The 23,091-nt window shown below is 41.6% G+C and overlaps 1 protein-coding gene across 4 annotated transcripts in view; it reads left to right on the top strand.

Annotated features, from left to right (window-relative positions):
* The window catches only part of rerea (arginine-glutamic acid dipeptide (RE) repeats a), a 232,275-nt gene that overhangs the window by 123,052 nt on the left and 86,132 nt on the right, over positions 1-23,091 (top strand). For all 4 annotated transcript variants that reach the window (XM_051662993.1, XM_051662992.1, XM_051662994.1 and 1 more), the window contains exon 3: positions 3,550-3,620. In XM_051662993.1, coding sequence (XP_051518953.1) covers positions 3,550-3,620 — 71 coding nt within the window. The remainder of the gene's footprint in view (positions 1-3,549; positions 3,621-23,091) is intronic.

Raw genomic sequence — 23,091 nt, 5'->3', positions numbered from 1 at the left:
TGTTCTCCTTGGGCCACTAAAAGAGGGGGAAAGAGATACAGGTAAAGAGATTTGAGAGAGAGCTGGGACCTGTGGCCTGTGGGAGGCTTTAAGGAGTCCACAAAGCCCGTAGAACAGCACACATCCCTGTACTTCAGCCCCATGAATCCCATACACCCCTCCCCCGGATACTCTTGTCTCTTTCCCTTTTTTCTCTGCCTGCTCACTCTGATGGAGAGGGGATTCTCTGAAATCACAAAATGGCTGGAACGCAGCTGAACAGATTGGAGTCTTAAAGGTCCACTCTCAAAGAGTACATCGCAAATTACAGCCCCAAACTCTCCACGGCCAGCAAGGACTGTCATTATTGTAAAATATTTAATGCTAGTTATTTCATGAGGACCTTTAGTTTGGAAAACAGTTTTACAGATGGGTGGAAAATGTACCTTTTTGATTGTTTTAAAAACACATGGGAACATTATTAAATTCCCTTTTTTATAAAGGTTTTTTTTTATTGGTGGTGGGTTTTTCCCATTTTGCAGATCTTGTTCTGGTCTATTAAGCTATTGATTTTCATTTATCTTCACAGTACATTTTTATGGTGAACTTGGTGAATTTATCATCATACTCCGCGCCTCCCTTGACATGCTCTGGCGCCCCCTGTTTTAAAACCATGGTGGTAGATTATAACATTAAAGCTGTGTTTACCCCAGGAAGCATTTTAAAACCAGCCATTTAGTATTTTCTCAGTGCAGGTATCTATTGGCTCGTCAGTATGTAGAGAATTCATTCCCTCTAAATGAATCTACCGGCTGGGTTAAGCGACTATAAGCCGCAATTCTCCAAGCAAAAATCCCTTTCAACACAACCCAGGACGTTCTGAAACATGTCATCTCTTTTCATTCAGATTTGTCTCTCTTGTTCACTGGCCCCCCCTCCCTCTGTGACGAAGGTGGTCTGTCCCCTGTAGGTCAGTCACGGCACTGATGGATATATATTCACTTATGTATCTTTTAAATGAGACGATGAGCCAAGGTAGAAACACAGGGGCAAAGCTCAGCCCACCCCGCTGACAACTATAAAGCCATAGAAAACCTTGTTCAGACCAGCTCTGATAACAAGCCTTCCTTGTCACACATGCAAACCACTCAAAATGGCCCCTCTGTATTCTTGACCCCCAACCCCACCTCCCCCTCAGTCAACGCTATGTAAATTCATCCCTGGAGTACTGAATTGTTCAGATAAACATTTATCTCCATGCAGTTTTTGCACTACAGAGACACAAAGGCATCTCCACATCTTTGCTTATAGGGATAAAACACACACACACACGACTGTTTGTGCCACACTGTGGGTTTAGAAATGGCTGCTGGGGGTAGCGGTAAGACTCGCTGATGTGCAATTCATCTTTTAATGTACAGTATGGTCTTTGTTTATGAGCCAGGAAGTGTGAAAGAAATATGTGTTCAGCATGAGTGCATGGAAATATCTCAATAGACTAATCTGTTATGACTCTTGAATTCAGCCGTCTGATAAGCTTAAAATTTATGGTAACGTTTCACTTTACCTTAAAGCTGAAGTATGAAATTTCTGCGCCACTAGTGCCACCAAACGGAATTTCAAAACAGCTTTCTGAATACGCCACTCTTCTGCCATTGAACAAACTGATAGTCCCACCCTTATCTCATGCCATTGGTCAAGTCAATGTTATTGTCTCTCTTGAGATGGGTTGCTCAAAACAAACAGAGCAAACTTTGTAGTGCCACAGAGACGGTGTTTACAGTTTTCAAGAAAATTTACATATGGCTTACTTATGGCTGCTCTGTATAATAAACTGGGATAGGAGAAAGTATTTTACCACCGGAAAAGTTACGTACTTAAGCTTTAACACTGATTATTGATTTTAGGTGTGAAACACATGTTTATACTTTATCAGTAGGGCCTAAATAAATGCATTAAAGCATGCTTTTATAGCCTGTGAACTTGATGCTGTTCTGAAAACGAGGCCCTCTAATTTGAATTCTTACTCCAGGTGGTCAAAACATGCATGCACTAATTCACCCCATCCAGTTGCTCTTGTAACGTCCTCTTACTGCCTAAATCAGACCACATACTTCAATAGAACAGTTGAAGACAACATAAAATGGCATTCGCAACCCATCTTCCTTTATGAGATGTATTTCCAAGTGAAATAGGTAAATGAAGGGCAGGACTTAATTTTATGTAACAGATTGATTTGAATTTTAAAGGGGTCGTTCGACAGCAGATTGTCTGCCATACCTGCAAGTTTGCTATTTGCTAGAAGCTATTTGGCTAGTGATTAACATTATCCAATACCCTGCATAGCCTAGGTGACGCCAGCAGAAAAATCCTTTCAGAGGTGGAGAAAGTTATTACATTTTGATAAAAGATTATGAAGACAAACACTTATTGACCACAAAGTAATGTGTATTCAGTAAGTACATAGGATCTGTTTCAGTTTCACGTTGACTTTATACCACAGCAACCCACACATTCAACTCAAGTGGAACAGCACAGGTATCACAAGTACCGACTTGGGTGCTGGTGTAAAATGGATTTGTTGTGTGAAATGGCAGTGTAATGTAATGAGTGTTTTGAATGGAGCGGTGGCTGGCACCTCAGAGTCTGACAGAGGGTGTTCCAAGCAGCCAAGCACAGCCTTCTTTGTGTTCTCACCACATTTGAACTATCAAAGCATGCTTGTCTTCAAACTGCAGGCTCATTCTTCTGTTTAAATAAGATTCTTATCTAGCAAACAGCTCTGAACACTCCCTTTCTTTCAAACAGACACTGTTTTTTTCATAACTTACAATCATTTTAATGTCGCTGGAGAATGGCACTGAAGTATTTTCCATTTCAATAGCAGCTCAGATTGTCTCTCCGAGGAGAAGCGGGTGGAAACAAGAGGGTGATCTTTTCATCCCCCGCGTTCTACAAATGTTTGGCAGATTGACCGCAGAGGAAGTGTGTGTATGTGCGTCTCCTTAGCTGAAGCTGCTTTCTCTTGTTGGGGCTGTGCAGTGTGAATGTTTTTGTTAAGGAGATGAAGGTTCATGACCTGGCCATACCACCAGTCACATTCAATTTAAACACTTGAGGTTCTCCGCTTAGCTTCTATTCATAGCATGAGTTCAGCAGGGCTCACCATTGGGTGGAAAAGTTATGTAATTTAGCACCGTTTGGATAGTGGAAGTGTCCGTTTTGCGTTGTATCAACTACACATTGTCATTTGTGTTTGTTCGTTGGGTTAGCGTCTCTGAATCTACACTCCACAAACCTCCCCACCGTCATTTAATTGTGTTGGAACAATACTGGCCATCATTCTCGGACTCCCCTTGATGTTTGTTCTGGAAAGGGCAGGCTGTCCTGCGTCCAAAGGGCCTTTTAAATCCTATTACTCACATTCCACTTGTATTTTACAAAGGGTAACATTTTATGCTGGTTTGACTTTAGGAAAATGAATGTAATAGAGATCATCCTTAAGCATCTCATGTGATTGTGCAGATTGTTGTGTTTAACACCGTCTTCTTTCCCTATTTTTGTTCACAGATTGTGTGTACATAGAAAGCCGACGGCCGAACACACCATACTTCATCTGTAGCATTCAGGACTTTAAGCTGGTGAGTTGAATCGGCCTTCCTTAATGGTTCAGATCAAGGCTCCCTCCCCTTATCTCAGGGTGTTGCCATTGTGTTTTATTTGTTGTTGTTTTTTTTCCTTTACGTCAAAAGCAAAATCAAAAATGGTTTGTAGTTGCCTGCATTCATTTCAGTATTGGTGTGTAATAAGATGGTGGGTTGCACTGGATGTTCAGAAGCAAGGCTTGATTTGATGTTTCAACACATTTCATGATACAGAGATTTGATTTTCCTTTGCTTTAGATTTTCCCGTGTTGTTCTTGGCTCATGCTTGTTTAACCAAGCTTTTTTTTTTTAAATTTGTATAATTTTTTTTTTATAAATATAGTGCTGACAGTTGGAAATTTTCTTTGTTTCACCATTTTCTTTATTCTCTAGGAAAATTAGCCTCCAACACTTCAACAATTTTCAAGTTTAATTAGCTTGTGTGAAGCACAGCACCAGATATGCTTTACAAAGCATTTACGTTGTAGCACCAGCTTTTATTTACATGCTATTTATTGATCAACTGAAAAAAGAGAGAAAAGGAAAGAGCATCTCTTGTTGCAGATCGCAGTCCTCTCAGCTTGATCAGCTGACACTTTTTATATTGATTAATAATCAGCTTCTCAAAAAGCTGAAGTCTTCAAAGGACATGTTGATGATCAGAGAGCAAAACCGCTTCCAGTTCAATCTAGTTTATTAGGCCAATGAAATCCCTGACTTATTTCCCTTAGCCACCACAGCTGGATTTGGCTGCTTCTCAGCTTCAAAAGCTGGCAAAAGCCTCCATGCCAGATTTGACGATTGCTATGCTGAGATAATGTTGTGTCACAAGCAAATAAGCATATTACGGCTGTTCTGATGGCTACTTCCCCACAGCAGGAGGCAATTAGCCGAGAGGTCCCTTGGCTTGCCTTGCCCCCCTGTAGAGTGTGTGGAGGCTGCCCCAGGAGGCTTTGTTAATGGTACTGAACAGCTAGGGTGGTGATGGGAGGGGGGTGGACACAGGGCAGGCCAGCTTACGACAGACGCAGGAGCCGGGGGGGGGGGGGGGGGTTAGAGGTTTGGTTGGCTGAGTGAAAAGGATGTAGGGAGGTAGGAAGTGCATGCCAGAGCCCGGGCATCCAAGCAGCCTGTAATCGGATTGCTCGGAAGAGTGCTGAAGGCAGCAGAAACCTGCTCTTGCCAAGAATAACATAGTATGTATCGTGATTATCTTCACCTTGATTAAGTGCAAATCTAGAGGTCTTTGTCTGATGGCAGTAAATGTCAAAGGAGAAGACTGGAGTCCTTGTCTTCTCCCTTGACATTTACTGCCAGCAAACAAAGACCTCTAGATCTGAACTTAAGGTAAAGATGATCACGATTATTAATGCACTCCTTCCTCTCTTCTTCCTCCTCACCTCGGTTATGCAATTTAATCGATGCTGAGCCGTGTTGTTGGCCATCAAGTGGATTGGATCTCAGATCACCCTGCAAGTGTACTGCTTGCGTTTTTAACCTTTCCAAAAATCATCTGGTATGCTTGTGTCTCAGCTCTAGGCAATGTTCGGCTGAGCTGAAACAAGTGTAATGGACGTGCAGCTAGAGCCTGCCACGTCACCTCTGAACACCGGCTGTCACCCCTCTCCTCTTAATTGGAATGTGAGCATCTGTCAACTAAAATGGTGGAGAAGCCTTCAGGTTGATTATCCTGACCCCCCCCCCCCACCCCCCGTAGTGACGTTCGTTCTCATGCATTATCAGCTTTTGCGGCTAGGTTTAATTCATACCCTTGCATGGAGCCATGGAGATCTTTGAAAACAAGACAGGCCATAATGCTAAATGTGGATATCGGCAGGTTCCTGCATTAGCAGATTTACAGAGCGGTTCTGCATAATAAAGTGAATTCATTACATGCATAATGATCATGGCTCTCTGGAGGACAGGTTTCTCCTGCAGTATAAAACACTCGTCACACTCCTTTCAGTCATATTTTTTCACTAGCTTTCATTCGAGAGCTTCCATTTCATGTGACATGTGACTCTTGAATCAGAGCATCCCTCTTCTGCTGTGAAATGTGGAAATCGCCTCACTTCTGACAAAGCAACCTCAATATGGTTTTCCTCCAGTCTTAAGGGTTGAACAGCATCAACCTGTGTGCTTTATCCAGTTAGCATCGAAGAGAACCTGCATGCTGCAATCAATCCCTCCGCCTACTCTGAAGGCCCCGATATACTTCCGGAGAAGTTCTTGCATTTCATGACCGCTGTATGAAATGTACTTCTAAACAAGCCGAGCAACGGTTTACTATTTGCAAACATTCAGACATCCACCACACCGATGTGGGAGGCAATTAGAAGTACATGAAATACTGAATGAAGATTTGTTTTGTGACTGCGTCACAAGATGCACACATCCAGTTTATCATCCTGCACATGAGGTGCACATCGCCGGAAACAAATAAAAATGGTCAAAGACGTCCATCTAGTATGTGTGTACATACACCAACAATTAAAAATATCGCTGATAGGCGAAAGATCAGTTTGAGAAGTTTAAGCAACAAAACAACAGGAGCCACAGCAGCTGATGAAATGCATCTTCTCTTCAGAGTTGAAACTTGTCACTGCGTCTTTTAAAAGCATGCCAGAGAGATGACCACAGCCAAAGACATCTGTGTAGTACATGTTTGTATACAAAAATAATTCAAAATAGTCCAGATGGGTCCCCTTTCTTGTTCAGGAGTAGCTAGGCCACAGACAGTAGGCCTTTTGTCCTTCTCTCTGTCTCTGTTTGCAAGCCAAGTGAGCACCAGTGGGCGGGGCCATGGGTGTGATTATTTTAAAATAGGCATTGATTTTGTTGCTGTAGAGGCCATCTTGAATAGAGTACCCCAAGTGATGTTGGGTTGGTTTCAATACATGCTTTTATTGCATTGGGGATTAAGTTTTGAGTTCTGGAATTTACAGTTTTTTTTTTTTTTTTTTTTTTAATAGTAGAATGACCACATGTCAGAATATCAAGGAAAATTTGATTCCTCATGACATGACCCCTTTAAATGAGGACGCTACATGTAAAACCTTCAAAATTAGCTGTCTGCCTCAAAGTAAGTGGAGCTCCGATGACGTGGACCAATGGAAGAAAGAAGGTCTCCTAAAAGTTTGTCTTGGCTCACCACCGAAACTAATGCAAAAACAACTTTTTGGCCAGATTTAGTTCTAAATGACGTCACACCCATTCGTTCTTCGATTACGTATGACGTATATCGGGGCCTTGAAGGGTGTGATCTTTTTTGTGGTGTGTGTGAGATTCTTGATCCCCACACACATACCCACGGATCTTAACACTGTCACAGAGACGTTTCTGCCCTTCACTCAAAGTCAGAACATTAATTGACATGCTTTTCTCTTATCCTTTTCCTCTTCTTCCCTGCTCATATTCATATTCTGAATGAGCTTCTCGCTGCTTAAAGTTGTAAACATTACTGTGGTTAAAGACAGAGTAATAGAGATTACCAAGTAGAAGGGGTGGGGAAAAAAGTTAGTTGCTGACATTTTTATCTTTTCTGCCTGTCTCACCATCTCTGACATAGGCATAAGAACACACAAATACTTGAGAATAGCCAGTGGAGGGTTTAGATTTAGCCCTGAATCAAGCTGCTTTTGTTATGCGTGTTCACGATGGCTTTGAAGGCAAAATGCAGTAACTATGCCAGCAACTACACCTAACACTGAAACTGAAGAAAACAGCTTGAAAGCTACTTGGAACATTAAGCTCAACAAGAAGTTCCTGGCTTAATGTTGATTTTGGTAATTTTTTAACAGGTGGAAGAAATACATAAATGATGAAGAAAGACAAAATATTAAGTGCCTTGTATAAATATTTACGGAGTGATGCATTATTTCATGGAGGGGGGGTAAAAAATGGCAATTTTTGCCTATGATTTTGGAGCCAAACTACAGGTAAAAAAAAATACCTTAGAAAGGTGGTAGCATCATTCTTATTTTTAAACACATACACTGGCATCCAAAAGTTTGGAAATATGTGCAGATTTTGCTGTTTCGGAAGGAAATTGGTACTTCAATTCACCAAAGTGGCATTCAAATGATCACAAAGTATACAAAGTAGGACAGTACTGATGTAAAAAACAGCACCATCACTATTTGAAAAAAGTCATTTTTGATCAAATCTAGATAGGCCCCATTTCCAGCAGCCATCACTCCAACACCTTATCCTTGAGTAATCATGCTAAATTGCTAATTTGGAACTAGAAAATCACTTGCCATTATATCAAACACAGCTGAAAGCTATTTGGTTCGTTAAATGAAGCTTAACATTGTCTTTGTGTTTGTTTTTGAGTTGCCACAGTATACAATAGACTGGCATGTCTTAAGGTCAGTATTAGGTCAAAAATGGCAAAAAAGAAACAGCTTTCTCTAGAAACTCATCAGTCAATCATTGTTTTGAGGAATGAAGGCTATACAATGCTTGAAATTGTCAAATAAACTGATGATTTCATACAAAGGTGTACACTACAGTCTTCAAAGACAAAGGACAACTGGCTCTAACAAGGACAGAAAGAGATGTGGAAGGCCAGATGTACAACTAAACAAGAGGATAGGTACATTATAGTCTTTAGAAATAGACGCCTCACATGTCCTCAGCTGATAGCTTCATTGAATTCTACCCACTCAACACCAGTTTCATGTACAACAGTAAAAAGAAGACTCAGGGGTGCAGGCCTTATGGGAAGAATTGCAAAGAAAAAAACATTTTTGAAACAGAAAAACAAAAAGAAAAGGTTAGAGTGGGCAAAGAAACACAGACATTGGACAACAGATAATTGGAAAAGAGTGTTATGGATCTTAACCCCATTGAGATTTTGTGGGATCAGTTGGACTGTAAGGTGCGTGAGAAGTGCCTTACACTATGGTAGGTGCTACAGGAAGCGTGGGGTGAAATGTCACCAGAGTATCTGGACAAACAGACAGCTAGAATGCCAAGGATCTGCAAAGCTGTCATTGCTGCACATAGAGGATTTTTTGATGAGTACTCTTTGAAGTAGTTTAAGAAGTTCTAATTATTTTTTTCAAATTGTAATTGCAATTTTTCGTGTTATTAATGTCCCCCTGACTATACATTGTGATCAGTTGAATGGCACTTTGGTGAATAAAGAGCAAAATCTGTACATTATTCCAAACTTTTGGCCGCCAGTGTAGGTAGGTCTATTACTAAATTCAGTTGACTTCAGCACCCCTTGTTGCATTAAATGGCAAGAGTGTGAGTCCAAAAATGAGTAAAAAACTTCCCAAGTTGGAGTGCAGTTTTAAAAATATCTTAATATCCTTTTAGATTCTGGTTCGAAAAAAACGCTCCTTTTGGTGTCTTTAAGGCCCTATATGGTTAAATCCCAGAGATATGGGGCTTTCAGTGTGGCTCGATGCATAAATTATTAAATGTTACAAATTTCCAATTGTCAAAGCCAAATGTGGGTCACACACCATTTCGACCACTGAAAATCTGTTACATTTACCAATTTTGTAGTTACTGCAGTTTTCACACTCCATTTTCTCTGAATCTAGGCATAGCCAAACCTGTCTTGTCACAAGACAGATTAAAGTCTAAGATACTCTATTACGGTCAACTCAAGTTTGATTGTGCAATTACTGTATTTTGCCTTTGCGTGACATAATAGTAAACCAGTGCTCTAATCCAAGTTTGCTACTTGCATGTTCTTCAGCTAATGGAGCGCTATTAACCCAGCACCATTTTGTCTCAAGTCTCTAAAAGCCAGCGACGCATACTGATTTCAAGGACGTTTACAGCCTGTGTATTTATTTTGCAGCCTCAACCCATTAGTGCAGAGCCCAAGATATACATTGTTTTAATATGTGGAGAGTGACACATTCAGTCAAGTATCTGCAGCTAATAGAATAAGCAGATTCCATGGGTGAATTGAGAGAGTCCTGTTGACACTCGCTCGGCTGCATACACAGCCTTGAGACATTGTCAGCTTTGAGAAGGCAAAGAGGAGAGACGGAGAAAGCGAGAAGGATCTTTCAGGGGTTGCTTAGACACACAAGACGATTCACCACTGAATCGATCATAAACGGCACAACCCTTTCTCAAGTCAATCACAGTCTCCATATCTTCCCTCTTTGTCTCTGCCTGCCTCCCTTCACTCGCTCCTCCTGTTAATTTGTGGCTGGCTGCATTTGCTTGATGACTGACACTGTTGTTGTCGGTGTGTGTTGCTGTGGCACCCTTCCCCCATCCCTGTGGCTAAACTAATTTGCTGATATTGGCCAGCTCAGCTGCAGCACAGCGCTGCCTTTAATGGAGTGATTTCTGCTTGCCTCTCGGGGCTCGGCCTCAGGCAGAAATGCCCAGCTCTTCTCGCTGTATTGGTGCTTATGGACATTTAATTAGGTGTGATGTACAATAGAATTATCAGAAAGAACTCATGATTTCCAATGAAGTGCAGCAACAGAATGGAGCAAAGGTTCTTATTGTTAGCACATGAAATCACTAACAGGCTTTTTATTTAACCCTCCTGAGTTTAAAGGAATAGTTCACCCAAAAATCAAAATTATCTCATTTACTCACCCTCTTTCCATCCCAGATGTGTATGACCTTCTTTCTTCTGCAGAACACAAATTAAGATTTTTAGAAGAATATCTCCGCTTTGTAGGTCTTCACAATGCAAGTGAGTGGGTGCCAAAATTTGTATGCTCCAAAACGCACAAAGGCAGCATACAAGTAATCCATATGACTCCAGTGGTTAAATCCATATCTTCAGAAGTGATATGGTAGGTGCGGGTGAAAACCAGATCAATATTTAAGTCCATTTGTGCTTGAAATTCTTCTCCCTGCCCAGTAGGGGGCATTTGCATGAATATTGTGTAAAACACAAGAGTATGAAAGTGAAAGTTAAAGTGGAGATTGACTGAGCAGGGACAAGAATTTATAGTAAAAATGGACTTAAATATTGATTTGTTTCTCACCCACACCTATCATATCGCATCTGAAGACATTGATTTAACTACTGGAGTCATATGGATTACTTTTATGCTGACTTGTGATTTTTGGAGCTTCAAAATGTTGGTGCCCATTCACTTGCATTGTATGGACCAAAAGAGCTGAGATATTTTTCTAAAAATCTTAATTTATGTTCTGCTGAGGAAAGTCATACACATCCGTGATAGCATAGGGCGAGAGAATTTTCTTTTTTGGGCAAACTATTCCTTTAAGAGTTAAACAGATCTCAATTCTGTGAGATGCCTAAGACAGCACTACAGGGAGACAGGAAGGACAGCTGATCATCCTTGCAGTGGCAGACCACATGTAACAACACCTGCACAGGATCGGTACATCCGAATTTCACACTTGTGGGACAGGTACAGGATGGCAACAACAACTGCCCGAGTTACACCAGGAAAGCACAATCCCTCCTCCAGTGCTCAGACTGTCCGCAAAAGGCTGAGAGAGGCTGGACTGAGGACTTGTAGGCCTGTTGTAAGGCAGGTCCTTACCAGACATTACCGGCAACAACGTCGCCTATGGGCACAAACCCACCTTCGCTGGACCAGACAGGACTGGCAAAAAGTGCTCTTCACTGACGAGTCACGGTTTTGTCTCACCAGGGGTGATGGTCGTACTTGTGTTTATCGTTGAAGGAATGAGCGTTACACCGAGGCCTGTACTCTGGAGCGGGATCGATTTGGAGGTGGAGGGTCCGTCATGGCCTGGGGCGGTGTGTCACATCATCGGACTGAGCTTGTTGTCATTGCAGGCAATCTCAACGTTGTACGTTACAGGGAATACATCATCCATCCTCATGTGGTACCATTTTTATTCCATTTCTGTTAGTCACATATCTGTGAAACTTGTTCAGTTTATGGCTTAGTTGTTCGATTCTATTTAGGACTAGGTGATGCAATCCCTTGTTTGTTGCACATACCTTGAGCCCTTGCTGTTATGAGTGGGAATGATGATGACATCTCAGGGTTTTCAAGTGGGCACCCTCCTTCCTCAGCGTTTCACTGATGAGCCCACTACACCTCCAGAGGATTCAGCGATGGGACGCCAGGCCTCAGGCTCACCCCCCTCGACGTCATCTCGTTCTTGATGTTATTTTGGAGCCCAGGTGTTGTCTCTCCTCTTAATCCAGCACCACTGGCTTGCCATTTCAGCCGCACTGGAGAGGGCTTTGATGGCTTGACATTGGGCCTGGCCTCGGATTCCCATGTCCTTAAGCAGCCTGGTAGTTGACATGCCTACGAAGCTTCAGCAGCCGACTTCCACTGGACAAACCTTAGCTTTCCAGGCATGTTGTTCAGTGTCAGCTGCCAGCTCAGCGTACTTAAACCTCTTCCATTCATAGGCCTCGTCCACAGCATCCTCCCAGGGCACTGTAAGCTCTATGATGTAGGTGGTGCAAATTGAGGTGGACCAAAGCACGAGGTCCGGTCTGAGGATGGTCGTGGCGATCTCAGTTGGGAAGCAGAGCCTCTGTTCCAGGTCCGCTAGTAGCTTCCAGTCCCGTGCTTCTTCCAGCTGCCCGGCCTCTGGTTTTGAAGTGCAGGCCTTGGGTTGCTTTGCCCCTTCCCTGACAAACTCTCTTGCCGATGCAGGATGGGATGACTGAGGAGGCAGTGCGTTGATGGCTATCCGTCTGCTCTCCAGCGTAGCTGCTAGGCACTTCAGTACTTGATTGTACCGCCAGGTGTAACGGCCTTGTATAAGGCTTGTCTTGCAGCCAACGAGGATGTGCTGGGGATGGACAGAGTGGGCATGTAGGGTCTTCGCCGTACCATTGGCTGAGGTTTTTGGGAGATGGCAGGACATCGTATGTGGCTCGATTTATGAAGCTGGTTAGAAATGCTACCATGTCCCGCAACTGCTTCCAAGAGAACTTTCTCTTCTCAACACCCTCCCATCTCATCCACTGCCCTTGCTTTGCTTGAGAAACGGCCTTTGCGCACCTTGCTGCCTGCTCTTGCTGGCGCACCTCCTCGACCGCAAGACCTCGTCGCTGAGATGGAGTTGCCTTGTACCAGGATGGTTTGCGCTCTCAAAGACTGAGGCCTCCTCTCCCTTGTTGCACGTGGCCAACAATGTCCCTGTGCTTGAGGGCTGACTTTGCCTGCTGTGAAGCTGCCGATGGGGTCCACTTCCTCCCAGTTGCCAGGGTGGGAGCAGTTTGGGCTCACATGGGTCACGGGATTCTGTCAGTGTAATCTCCAGCCTTACTTTGGTGCACTTGAACTCCTCTGAAAGACTGGAGATGGGAAATTCCAGGATGCCTTTTCCATAAAGCCCTATGTTGCTAAGGCATCTGGGGAGACCTAGCCACTTTCTGGCGAATGAGCTGATCATCCTCTCCAGCTTGTCGACCTTTGATATTGAGGCCTCGTAGATGGTCATTGGCCACATCAGCCGGGGTAGGAGACCAAATTGAAGGCACCAGAGCTTCAACCTGCCAGGAAGCAAGAACCTGTCGATACTCTCTAGGCCATTGGTGGTGTCCTGCCTAAACTGGTCCACTTGGTCTGTGCCCTTAGGGTTGCATTGTACCAGCGTCCCAGGCTTTTGACTGGCTTCTCACAGCTGGTATGGGCTCATCACCAATGTGGAAGCGTTGATCTGACAGCTTCCCCTTAACGATTGATGTGCTCCTGGACTTGCTCGGCTTTATCTTCATCCAGGCCCACTCGATGTTCTCCTGCAGCTTTCTTAGCAGTCGCATGGTGTATGCCTTGGTGGGAGGGAGCCGCAGGCCAGGTTTTAGCTGCTCTCCTCCCACCACCCATCGTGATGCTCTGATGATGACCTCCATGGCCATGGTGAAGGCTAGCGGGGAGATGGTACATCCTGCCATGATGCCTACTTCCAGACGTTGCCATGCTGTGGTGTACTCTGCTGTTGTCAGGCATAGCTGCACATCCTGGAAGTAGGTTTTGACAAGGGTAGTGATTGCCTCTGGGACACTGAAGTAGTTGAATGCTGTCCAAAGAAGGTTGTAGGGAACTGAGCCAAAAGCGTTAGCGAGGTCCATGAACACAACGTGGAGATCTCTTCCATCCCTTTTAGCGGCTTGGATTTGATGCCATTTCATGCTTGAGTGCTCCAAACACCCAGAAAAGCCTGTAATTTCTGCTTTCTGTACCGATGTGTTGATAAAGTCGTTCCTTTCTAGGTAGACAGACAGCCTGTGAACCACTACGCTGAAAAAGATTTTGCCTTCAACGTTCAGGAGGCCGATTTGGCGAAAATGTCTTATGTTAACAGAGTCCTTTTCCTATGGGATAAGGATGCCACTTGCTCTCCGCCAGGCTGTTGGTATTGCTTGTTTCTGCCACACCACCTTCATCAGTCTCCACAGAAAACATAAGACGTCTGGTGTGTTTTTGTATAGCCTGTATGGGACCCCGCTGGGCCCAGGGGAGGATGAGGCTCTTGTCTGACGTACAATTCTTTCCACTTCACTCCACTTAGGAGGGCTGACATCCAGCTGGTGTTCTGGGGGATGTATTGGTGGCATGTCGGGTGGAAGGGTGATCCGTTGTCGGTGTGGGTTCTTTTTAGGTGGGTTTCAAGTTCTTTCTTCGATGTTTCGAGTTTGCCACTTTCCTCCTTCGCGAACAGACCCTTCACAAACTTGAAAGGGTCTTTGAAGAAGCTTGACATTGTCTGTTTTTCCTTCCTGTGCCTCTTTCTCAGGTTCTCAGCTCTCCTCAATGCTGTTAGCCGGTTTTTGATTTCTAAATGCAGCAGATCTATTCCCCCTCCTCCTCCTCCTCCTCCTCCTCCTCTGAGGCTTTCAGCTGCCTTCTCTCCTTGATAGAGCGACTTATCAAGGAGAGAAGGCTAACTCCTGCTGCCTCCTGGACTTGGTTGGGATGGATGATGTGTTCTTCCTGTTCTCCACAGCTCCAAAGCGTTCAGCTCTGTAGCTGTAGATCAGTTCTCCCATTCTCTCCAGTTTCTTCTCTGCAGTTCCCCCCAGTTGCTCCAAGATTTCACTGAGGTCTGTGTTGACCATTTCCCACTCCTTTTTCTCACAGGATTTTGGCCACTTGATTAGCGGCTTTCGCAGCTGGATCTTAGTCTTGGTTGCAGGTTGTGGTAGGCTAGGCTCGTGGTGCTCTGCTGTGCTTGATTCCTCCTCCTCCTCTGGGATGGGGATTGATGTCCTGCGGACTTTGGTTTGCGACCTGCCGCTGAACTTCACTTGACTGACTCGACTTGCTGCTTAGGAAGTAGTGGTCGATGCGAGGTCCCTGTTCCACCACCTTCAAGCAATTTTTCTGTATTCTCAGGCCTGCAGTGATGGTTACCTTTGCCTTCTCACAAATGCAACTCTGGAGCTTGTTTCCTGGTGCAGGTGTTGTAGTCTCAGGTATCATGCTGATCATCATATTCATTGTCTGTTCCGTTCCTGGGTCATTTGCCATGTTGAATCTTTTTATGTTCATACAAATATTTACACATGTTAAGTTTGCTGGAAATAAAAGCAGTTGAAAGTGAGAGGACGTTTCTTTTTTGCTGAGTTTAGCATGTGTACACAATTTCCTTTTGTTGCATGGAAGACTCAACCTTGAACAACATTACTAATGCTGTATTTTGTACACTGTTTGCCCATTTAGCTAAGATATACATAGACCTTTAATGATTCACTTGAAACAATAGCCTAGTAGATGGCAAGGATACTGCAATCGGAACTGGCCCTGCATTGACCCAGACTCTAGCAATGAAATGGCAGTTTACACAGACTATTGATTATTGCCAATGCACATATTGTTGATTAGGGTTTGTGGTTTTAACTGTTTAATAAGCCCAGTGCCAGCCTTCCCAAAGTAGATTTAAAAGCATTGAATCCTGCGTTCGTGGGATGCAAATTCATTCCCAGTGTAATTCAATCCTGATGGCTTGTGTGCTTATCTCTGAGCCCTCGAAAGCTAATGATTCAAAGCCTTAATTAAAATGCTTTCATGAAGATGCAAATATGTGTTCATACATGCATGAATGATCATAAAGTGGGTTTATGAAGAGATGCATTTGCAATACCCCTGTGGATATTTCTCCAAACTGAACCGGCAACCGCACTGATGCCCACACAATTTTAAAAAGTGTTAGCGATAAATTCCCAGTCTGTTCTGAAAGAAACAATGTAAAAATACTCACACAAATACATACACCTTCTTCCATCATCCCTGCATCCACACAAACAGAAAGAACGAAACAGACTGTATAACATTTGAGATGTATTGATGCCCAGTTTCTCTATTAAATTATCGCTGTGGCTCTGATTAAGTCCTCATCCGGCCTGGGGTGGGTGGCACGTAGGTTGCCCCCCCCACCCCACCCCCAAAGCTCCAGTATTTTGAAATGCAATTATGGATCAGTGAGCAGCACCATCAGTCGCAGTTCTTGTTAATATTTATTGAGCGGAGCGGCAGCCACTGCCATCTTTTCATTGGGGAGCCTGCAGTCATTAAGAGGGGCTGCGTGGACAGGGGTGGCTTTGCGTTCTCTATCTTTCTCCCCTGCCAGCGTTACACTTGATGTCTTTGCCCACATCCCCCTCCCATCACTCCTTGGCCCGCTCAGCTGCTGAAAATGAGCCAGCGCATTTGCATGTATAAATATGTAAAGGTGCATTGCTCACAAGTGGCCCCCGGGTTTTTGTTGTGCGGTTATTGTGTGGGGCTCTTCAGCCTTGCTGAAAAAGTGCCTCCGGCAGCAAGCTCCGCCGGCAGCTAGTGAGCCAGCATCGCACCTCTGCTCGGGAGAGCGTGATTGAAATATCCCTGCTTGCACTTTGTCTGCATGGTAGCATGTTTACAGAAGGGAAGGAATACAGAGTGGCTACAGGTTTAACAGCGAGCGTTCGGCGCTGAGGGAGCCGTGTAGGAGGGGCCGCTTTTTGTCAAGCAAGCAGGATGACATCACACACAATGGTAAATCCAGCAGCAGCAGTATCAAAGCTAAATATGGTATCTTGCACTTCCCCCCCCATGGCCTTTTGAATTAATTGGGGGGGGGGGGTCACAGTAATTGTTGTCAAATAGTCTTTTTTATTATTATTCCTGCCATATTTTTGGAGCAAATAATATTTTCGGTGAATTGGCTTTTCATTGTTTTGATGTTGTGTAGCCATCCTCCCTTAAATTATTCGTTGTTGCAGTTTATTTCAGCAGACTTGATTGTGAAGCCCTTTAAGCATTGGGCCGCTGTAAGTAAATCTGCTGTGAAATGCTACAACTTAATGGCCGTTTTGATTAATGTTCTTGAATGAAGTGTGGGACTTGTTTTCTCTCCCTCCCTCCAGTACACTTGAAATTCCACTAAAGGAAGCATTAATGCTGCTGGTGGTAATGACATTAGGTACTTAGCACTGTGCAAAATACACATAGCCCAGCCTGCCACTACTTCCAAATGGGCATCTCTCCAAAAACAATTGCAGCTTTGTTTGTATCGGTTTGTCTTTGGGAGCATTTTTAAAAGACATTTATTTTCTAGTTAAAAGAATAGTTCACCCAAAATGAAAATTCTCTCATTTTACCAAACCTCATGTTGTTCCAAACCTGAATTACTTGCTTTCTTTTGTGGAACACAATAGGATATATTCGTTAATGATGTCCTCAGTCACTAATTTTAATTGTATAAGAAAAAAATGCAATGACAGGGGAAAGCAGAATAGGAGGAGGAAGAGCAGAACAAGGGGTAAAATCAAAATGGAGGTGTGTAGGGGTCAACAATGGGATATATGGGTGCCCTGGGTGGTGATTACATTGCCAGATGGAGCTGGGAGACTGGAGATAACATTTTCATAAGACACCTGAAAGCACAATCAATAGCAGCTCCTTGATGGCGAGACTAAATTATTAAACAGAGTCTTTCTCGCCGTGCTTCATTATCACGGCTGTCCCTTCCTGGACTACTGCTGCTGTTTTTCTGGTGGCAGGGTGGGTATTTGTCAAGTATTTTTATGCATTAGAAATCATTTGGGTCTCGCAGGAATGGCAATGTTAATTTCACTCTCCTCATCTTGGATTTCGAAAATCTGCCGCAGAGACACAATGCCGGTTTTTGGCACATCACAGGCAAATTTCCTCTTCTGATGTCTTCACTAACATCTGAGGCTGGGAACACTGAGCCCTGGCATTCAACCCAACTGTTTCATCTTAAAAAGGAAAGGCGGACTTCTCTATCAGTGTCCGCTTTGATGTCAAAGAGGAAAAAAAATGACAAAGATACCGACACGAAGGGAATGTTTACACTTTCTCAGTCACATTAAACTACTATTGTACTGATGTAATCCTGAGCATTTGAAAATTGGGCATGATGTTTTTAAATAGATTTTTGTTTCCTACAGAGTTATTTTAATAGATAAAATCAGATGATTTTTTTTTTTGTTTTGTTTTTTTTGCTAATTGCAATATATTTAAACTGAAATACAGTTTTTTACAGTTATATAAAGAAAAAGCTTCTTTAGTCTACATGTGGTTCTGGGAGCACATTCATGAGTACTGCTATATGACTAGCTGAATATTATTCTCTATGTCGATAATGCCTTGTAATTTAACATTTTCACTCACTGAATAAATTAATCATAACTGACTAAAAGTTGCGCATTTCTACATGGCATCGCTAACTGATCATTTTTGCTTTTGCTTGATGCTGCATCTACATCTCTAAGTGTCAGCATAACATAACCTAAATATTATTGAGTGCACCTTCAAGTATAAAGTTGGATTTTTCATCCTTGTTAACCAAAATACTGTTGATATTTACTGTAATTCATAAATTCATTTGGGTATTGTGTATTAGTCAAGCACCTTTCACAGTCTTTGCACGGCCAATATTTATTGCAACAATCCTGTTCTCCAAACACATGTGCTTGGCCCGGTTGCCGTGTAATTGGATCCTCCCTTCCTCGATACAGACTAGCAGTCCTCTCTCTCTCTCTTTGACTTGCAGCACCTTGCACCTTTGCTTTCTCATCGGTCTCTCTTCCTCTTCTCCCCGCCTTTCTAGAGTGTCTCAGTGCTGCTTCTCAGCTCACAGAGTGTAATTTCCAGCTTGTCCAAAGTGTGACATGCCAATAAAAAAAAGCTGTGGAAGTGGGGATTTACAGTGGTATCGAGTTCACATGCTTCCATCGGGTGGCTCTCTCCATTAAAGAACACATGTTGCAAATTAGCTCTTGCAGAAAAAAACTCTAGAGGGAGTGGGAGGGCGCTGGGGAGGATGGGAAATATAAGGCGGCCAGGCGCTAAAATTCCACGGTCCTCAATCTTCCTGCTCTCAGGTATTCTTTTGTATTGATTAAAACCTCTGGTTTCATCATCACATTTCTTTCAGAGATGTCTGTTTTCTGATTATTATTGGGCATGCTGTGTTTGCATGAATGACCTGAAATGTGATTTAAAGGGATAGTTTGCCAAATAACAATTTTGTCATTCACTCACATGTTGTTTGTATAACTTTCTCCAGTGGAACATAAGGAAATGTTAGGCAGAATGTTCGCTTCAGTCACCATTCACTTTCATCTAATCTTTTTTCCATATAAAAGGAAATGGTGACTGAGGCTAACACTCTGCCTAACATCTCCTTTTGTGTTCCACAGAATAAAGTCATATGTGTTAGAAAATGATGATTGCTAATGGTAACATGTCCCAGACACATTAAAGAGCAGCTTGCTTTTGGTGCAGCAGGCCTGCTGTGAAAGAGCTGGACTGCTGAAGAACCATGTCAGACTGAATGGATTGCAGTACTTGGGTGAGTGTGGGGAGGAAGTGGGGTAGTCCACTTTAGCCTTTCCAGCTATCAGTTAGTCATTTTGTCTGCCCCTCCCTTAAATTTCCCAAATATCGTACCGATCCACTGAGGCTTTGGTACTAATTGTTGGGCAATGCCAAGTCTATTTGTATATTGATTGCTAACACCCATTCCTGTACAGTAGTGTTGTCAAAAGTACCGGTACTTTGGTACCAAGTCGATACTAAAATAAAAACGATGTAACGATACCAGTGTTTCTGCAGTACTGGTAGTACCAAGCACCGACTCAATCCGGTACCAGCGCGCACTATGACTGAAACTTGACAGCTTTAAAATGCTCACAGTCTTAAATTGAACATGTTCTCTGTTACTCCTTTTACACTGAAATGGACAGTTAATCAAAATCGTGATAAGTCCTAGTGTGATTTATTAAACCTTTATGCTTTAATGTATAAATCTGACCGCGCATCCACTGGAAACTCCACAGACATTGAGAATCATTCACGTTGTTTGAGATGACAAAGCAGAGCACTAATCCACTGTAAAGCACGGGTTACATATACTATATATTTATATAATTAAATCACAGCATTTGCGCTTTCTCCACTCAGCTTTAATTATATAGCATTTAAAACAACAAAGTTGAACAAAGTGCTTCACATTGATAAAATTTTAAACATAACATTTCAAAATTACCACATACACAAACACCAGTAATCTAAAATACAAAAACTCCAAAACTGGATTTCATTTGTCAGACTCAAAGGACAGTGTAAAGAGAGAAGATTTCAGACGTGACTTAAAAGTCTTCAATGATCACACTGCGCCGTGACCTGACTGTTTATCTGGAAAAGTGAAGCATCCGGCAAAAAACACGTCATAATAAAAGCACGATTCAAAATAAAAGCTAGATGCCTGAAATTGTAGAAATTGTGACAAATATATAACAACTGTAGTGTTGTCAAAAGTACCGGTACTTTGGTACCAAGTCGGTACTACAATATAAAAAAATGTAAAAAAAAGTAATAAAACCAGTGTTTCTGCAGTACTGGTAGTACCGAGCACCGACTCAATCCGGTACCAGCGCGCAGTATGACTGAAACATGACAGCTTTGAAATGCTCACAGGCTTAATTTGAACGCATTCTCTGTTACTCCTTTTACACTGAAATGGACAATTAATCCAAGTGATGTCCTAGTTTGATTTATTAAACCACTGAAGGCTGCAATCTTGGCGTGGATGAGCTGCTTTAAATAAATCCGACTGTTCATACTCTGGAAACTCCACAGACATTGAGAATCATTCACATTGTTTGAGATGACAAAGCAGAGCATTAATCCACTGTGAACCACGCAGCACATGTAAAATATATATTTATATAATTAAAATAACAGCATTTGCGCTTTAATCTCCACTTTATTTATATAGCATTTAAAACAAGAGTTGACCAAAGTGCTTCAGAGTAATACAATTTATAACATAAAACATTTCAAAATTACCACATACACAAACTATAATCTAAAATACAAACACTCCAAAACTGTGTCCTACATTTCATTTGTCAGACTCAAAGGACAGTGTAAAGAGAGATTTCAGATATGACATAAAATTCTTTAACGATCACAAGTGTGAAGATGTGAAGTGTTTATCCAGAAAGTGAATCATCTGGCAAAAAATCAAAAAACAAAACACGTCATAATAAAAGCACGATTCAAAATAAAAGCTAGATGCTTGAAATTGAAGAAATTAAAACATTTAATAAAAATATATTAATAATACAACTGTATAGTAAAATGTAATGTTCTCTGTAATAATAATAATAATAATAATAATAATAATAACAATAATTAATTTATCACAAGCAAGACAGCTGTTGAATAAAAGTTTGGCAAAAAAAATGCAATGACGATAGTTATATTTTCACTGATTAAAAGTTAAGAATTAATTGATTAGACACCATTTTATTAAATTAAACTTAAACATGTTCTTGAAAATAATTATTAAAAGTAACAACTTATGTTCAGTAGCACATTATCATATTATTATATTTTGCTGTTGGTATCGAGAACTGTGAAATTTTACTAGTATCGGTACCAACTTCTGAAATTTTGGTACCGTGACAACACTAAACAACTGTATGGTAAAATGTAATATTCATTGTAATAATAATAATAAAAGCAATGACATGTTGAAATGTTCTATTTTCACTTGTTAAAAATTAATTGATTAGATGCCATTTTCATAATGAAATTAAATTAAACTAAAACATGGAGTTATATAATTAACAGTATATAATATAATTATATTAATATAATATAATTGGAGAAAATAATTAACTATAATGTAATTATAATTAAACTATAAATATTAAAATAATTATTAAATTATTAAAAATAACTAAACTGGGTGTTCAATAGCACATTATCATATTAGTATATTTTTGCCGTGGTATCGAAATTGGTATCGAGAACTGTGAAATTTCACTGATATCTGTATCGACTACTGAAATTTTGGTACCGTGACAACACTACTGTACAATGTGCCATCTTACACACCTGAACCCAAATGGCTAATACGCATATGCAGATTCAAATGCTTTGCAGAGGTGCAGTCCAATTGAACATGCTTAACGTGCATTCATTTGTTACTGTGGCAGTAACAAACTTCAGTACTCATGGGGGAGATGGTTATCTTCAAGTCTGTGCCATTAAACTGGATGTTATCATTCAGGTATTTTGCCATAAATTGATTTCATCTTGTTTAGCAATATTCTCTTCTAGGTCTGCACAATTAATAAATAAAAAATAAAAATAAAAAAAAGTAATCGAGATTACGTTTAAAGGCAAATCAGTAATGCTCACGATCTAAAATATACTCTGTACAATTTATTCAAAATGTGAATAACCCAATTTAAATAGTAGAGCAATTCTTGTACATAGTTATCAAGTTGTTTTGATGCATAGCCTACATAAAGAATATGGCATGCAGCTGCCCCACACAAAATAAGTATTTTAATGTAAATTCTATTAATCGAAATGAATAATCAAATCAAATCACTTATTAAACGAAATGAATAATTGCAATAAATATATCAGAGGAAATAATCAGCAATTATTATTTTTGTCATAATCGTGAAGCCTTATTCTCTTCAAACTGTTGCTCCACCATGAAAGAACTTGGCTCGAAATAAAACTCAGCGAAACTGACAGTTCACTCTAATGTCTGTTAAAGTGCCCCTTGTGGCAAGGTTGAGAATGCAAGACATACTTGCTTTGTGTCAGTCTGACACATTTTGGAACGCAACTGCACAAAATTGAGCTTGCGTAGCCAAAAGCATCTGCGTTTACATACTTGTGTAGAGTATGTTTGGACTTAATTCTCTTCCTCAGCCGCAGTATAGCTTGATAGAACATTTTCATTAATCCAATTTTTGCAACCATTATGCAAGGTTTTATGGTGGACGCCCCATAAAACACCCAAATGTCCATCGTCAAGGCAAGCTTTTGGGGTATTTTAGTGACACGATTTATAATTGATTTTCATAAACCTTTTTCAGTGCAAGGTTGGTTGTTTTTATGCAAATCTGGTTATTTGAAATTAATTTACAAATCAGTTACAGTGGGTTCCGTCAGAAGGGAATGGAGGAGCCAGAGATGGATTCTTATCAAGGCAAGAATGTTTAATTCATTTTCTTCACTCTTTCTGT

Source organism: Myxocyprinus asiaticus, chromosome 29, assembly GCF_019703515.2.
Source record: "Myxocyprinus asiaticus isolate MX2 ecotype Aquarium Trade chromosome 29, UBuf_Myxa_2, whole genome shotgun sequence".
In the NCBI taxonomy this organism is placed as follows: Eukaryota; Metazoa; Chordata; class Actinopteri; order Cypriniformes; family Catostomidae; genus Myxocyprinus; species Myxocyprinus asiaticus.
The sequence above is the reverse complement of the archived record's forward strand: the minus strand, read 5'-3'. Positions and strand labels throughout refer to the sequence as shown.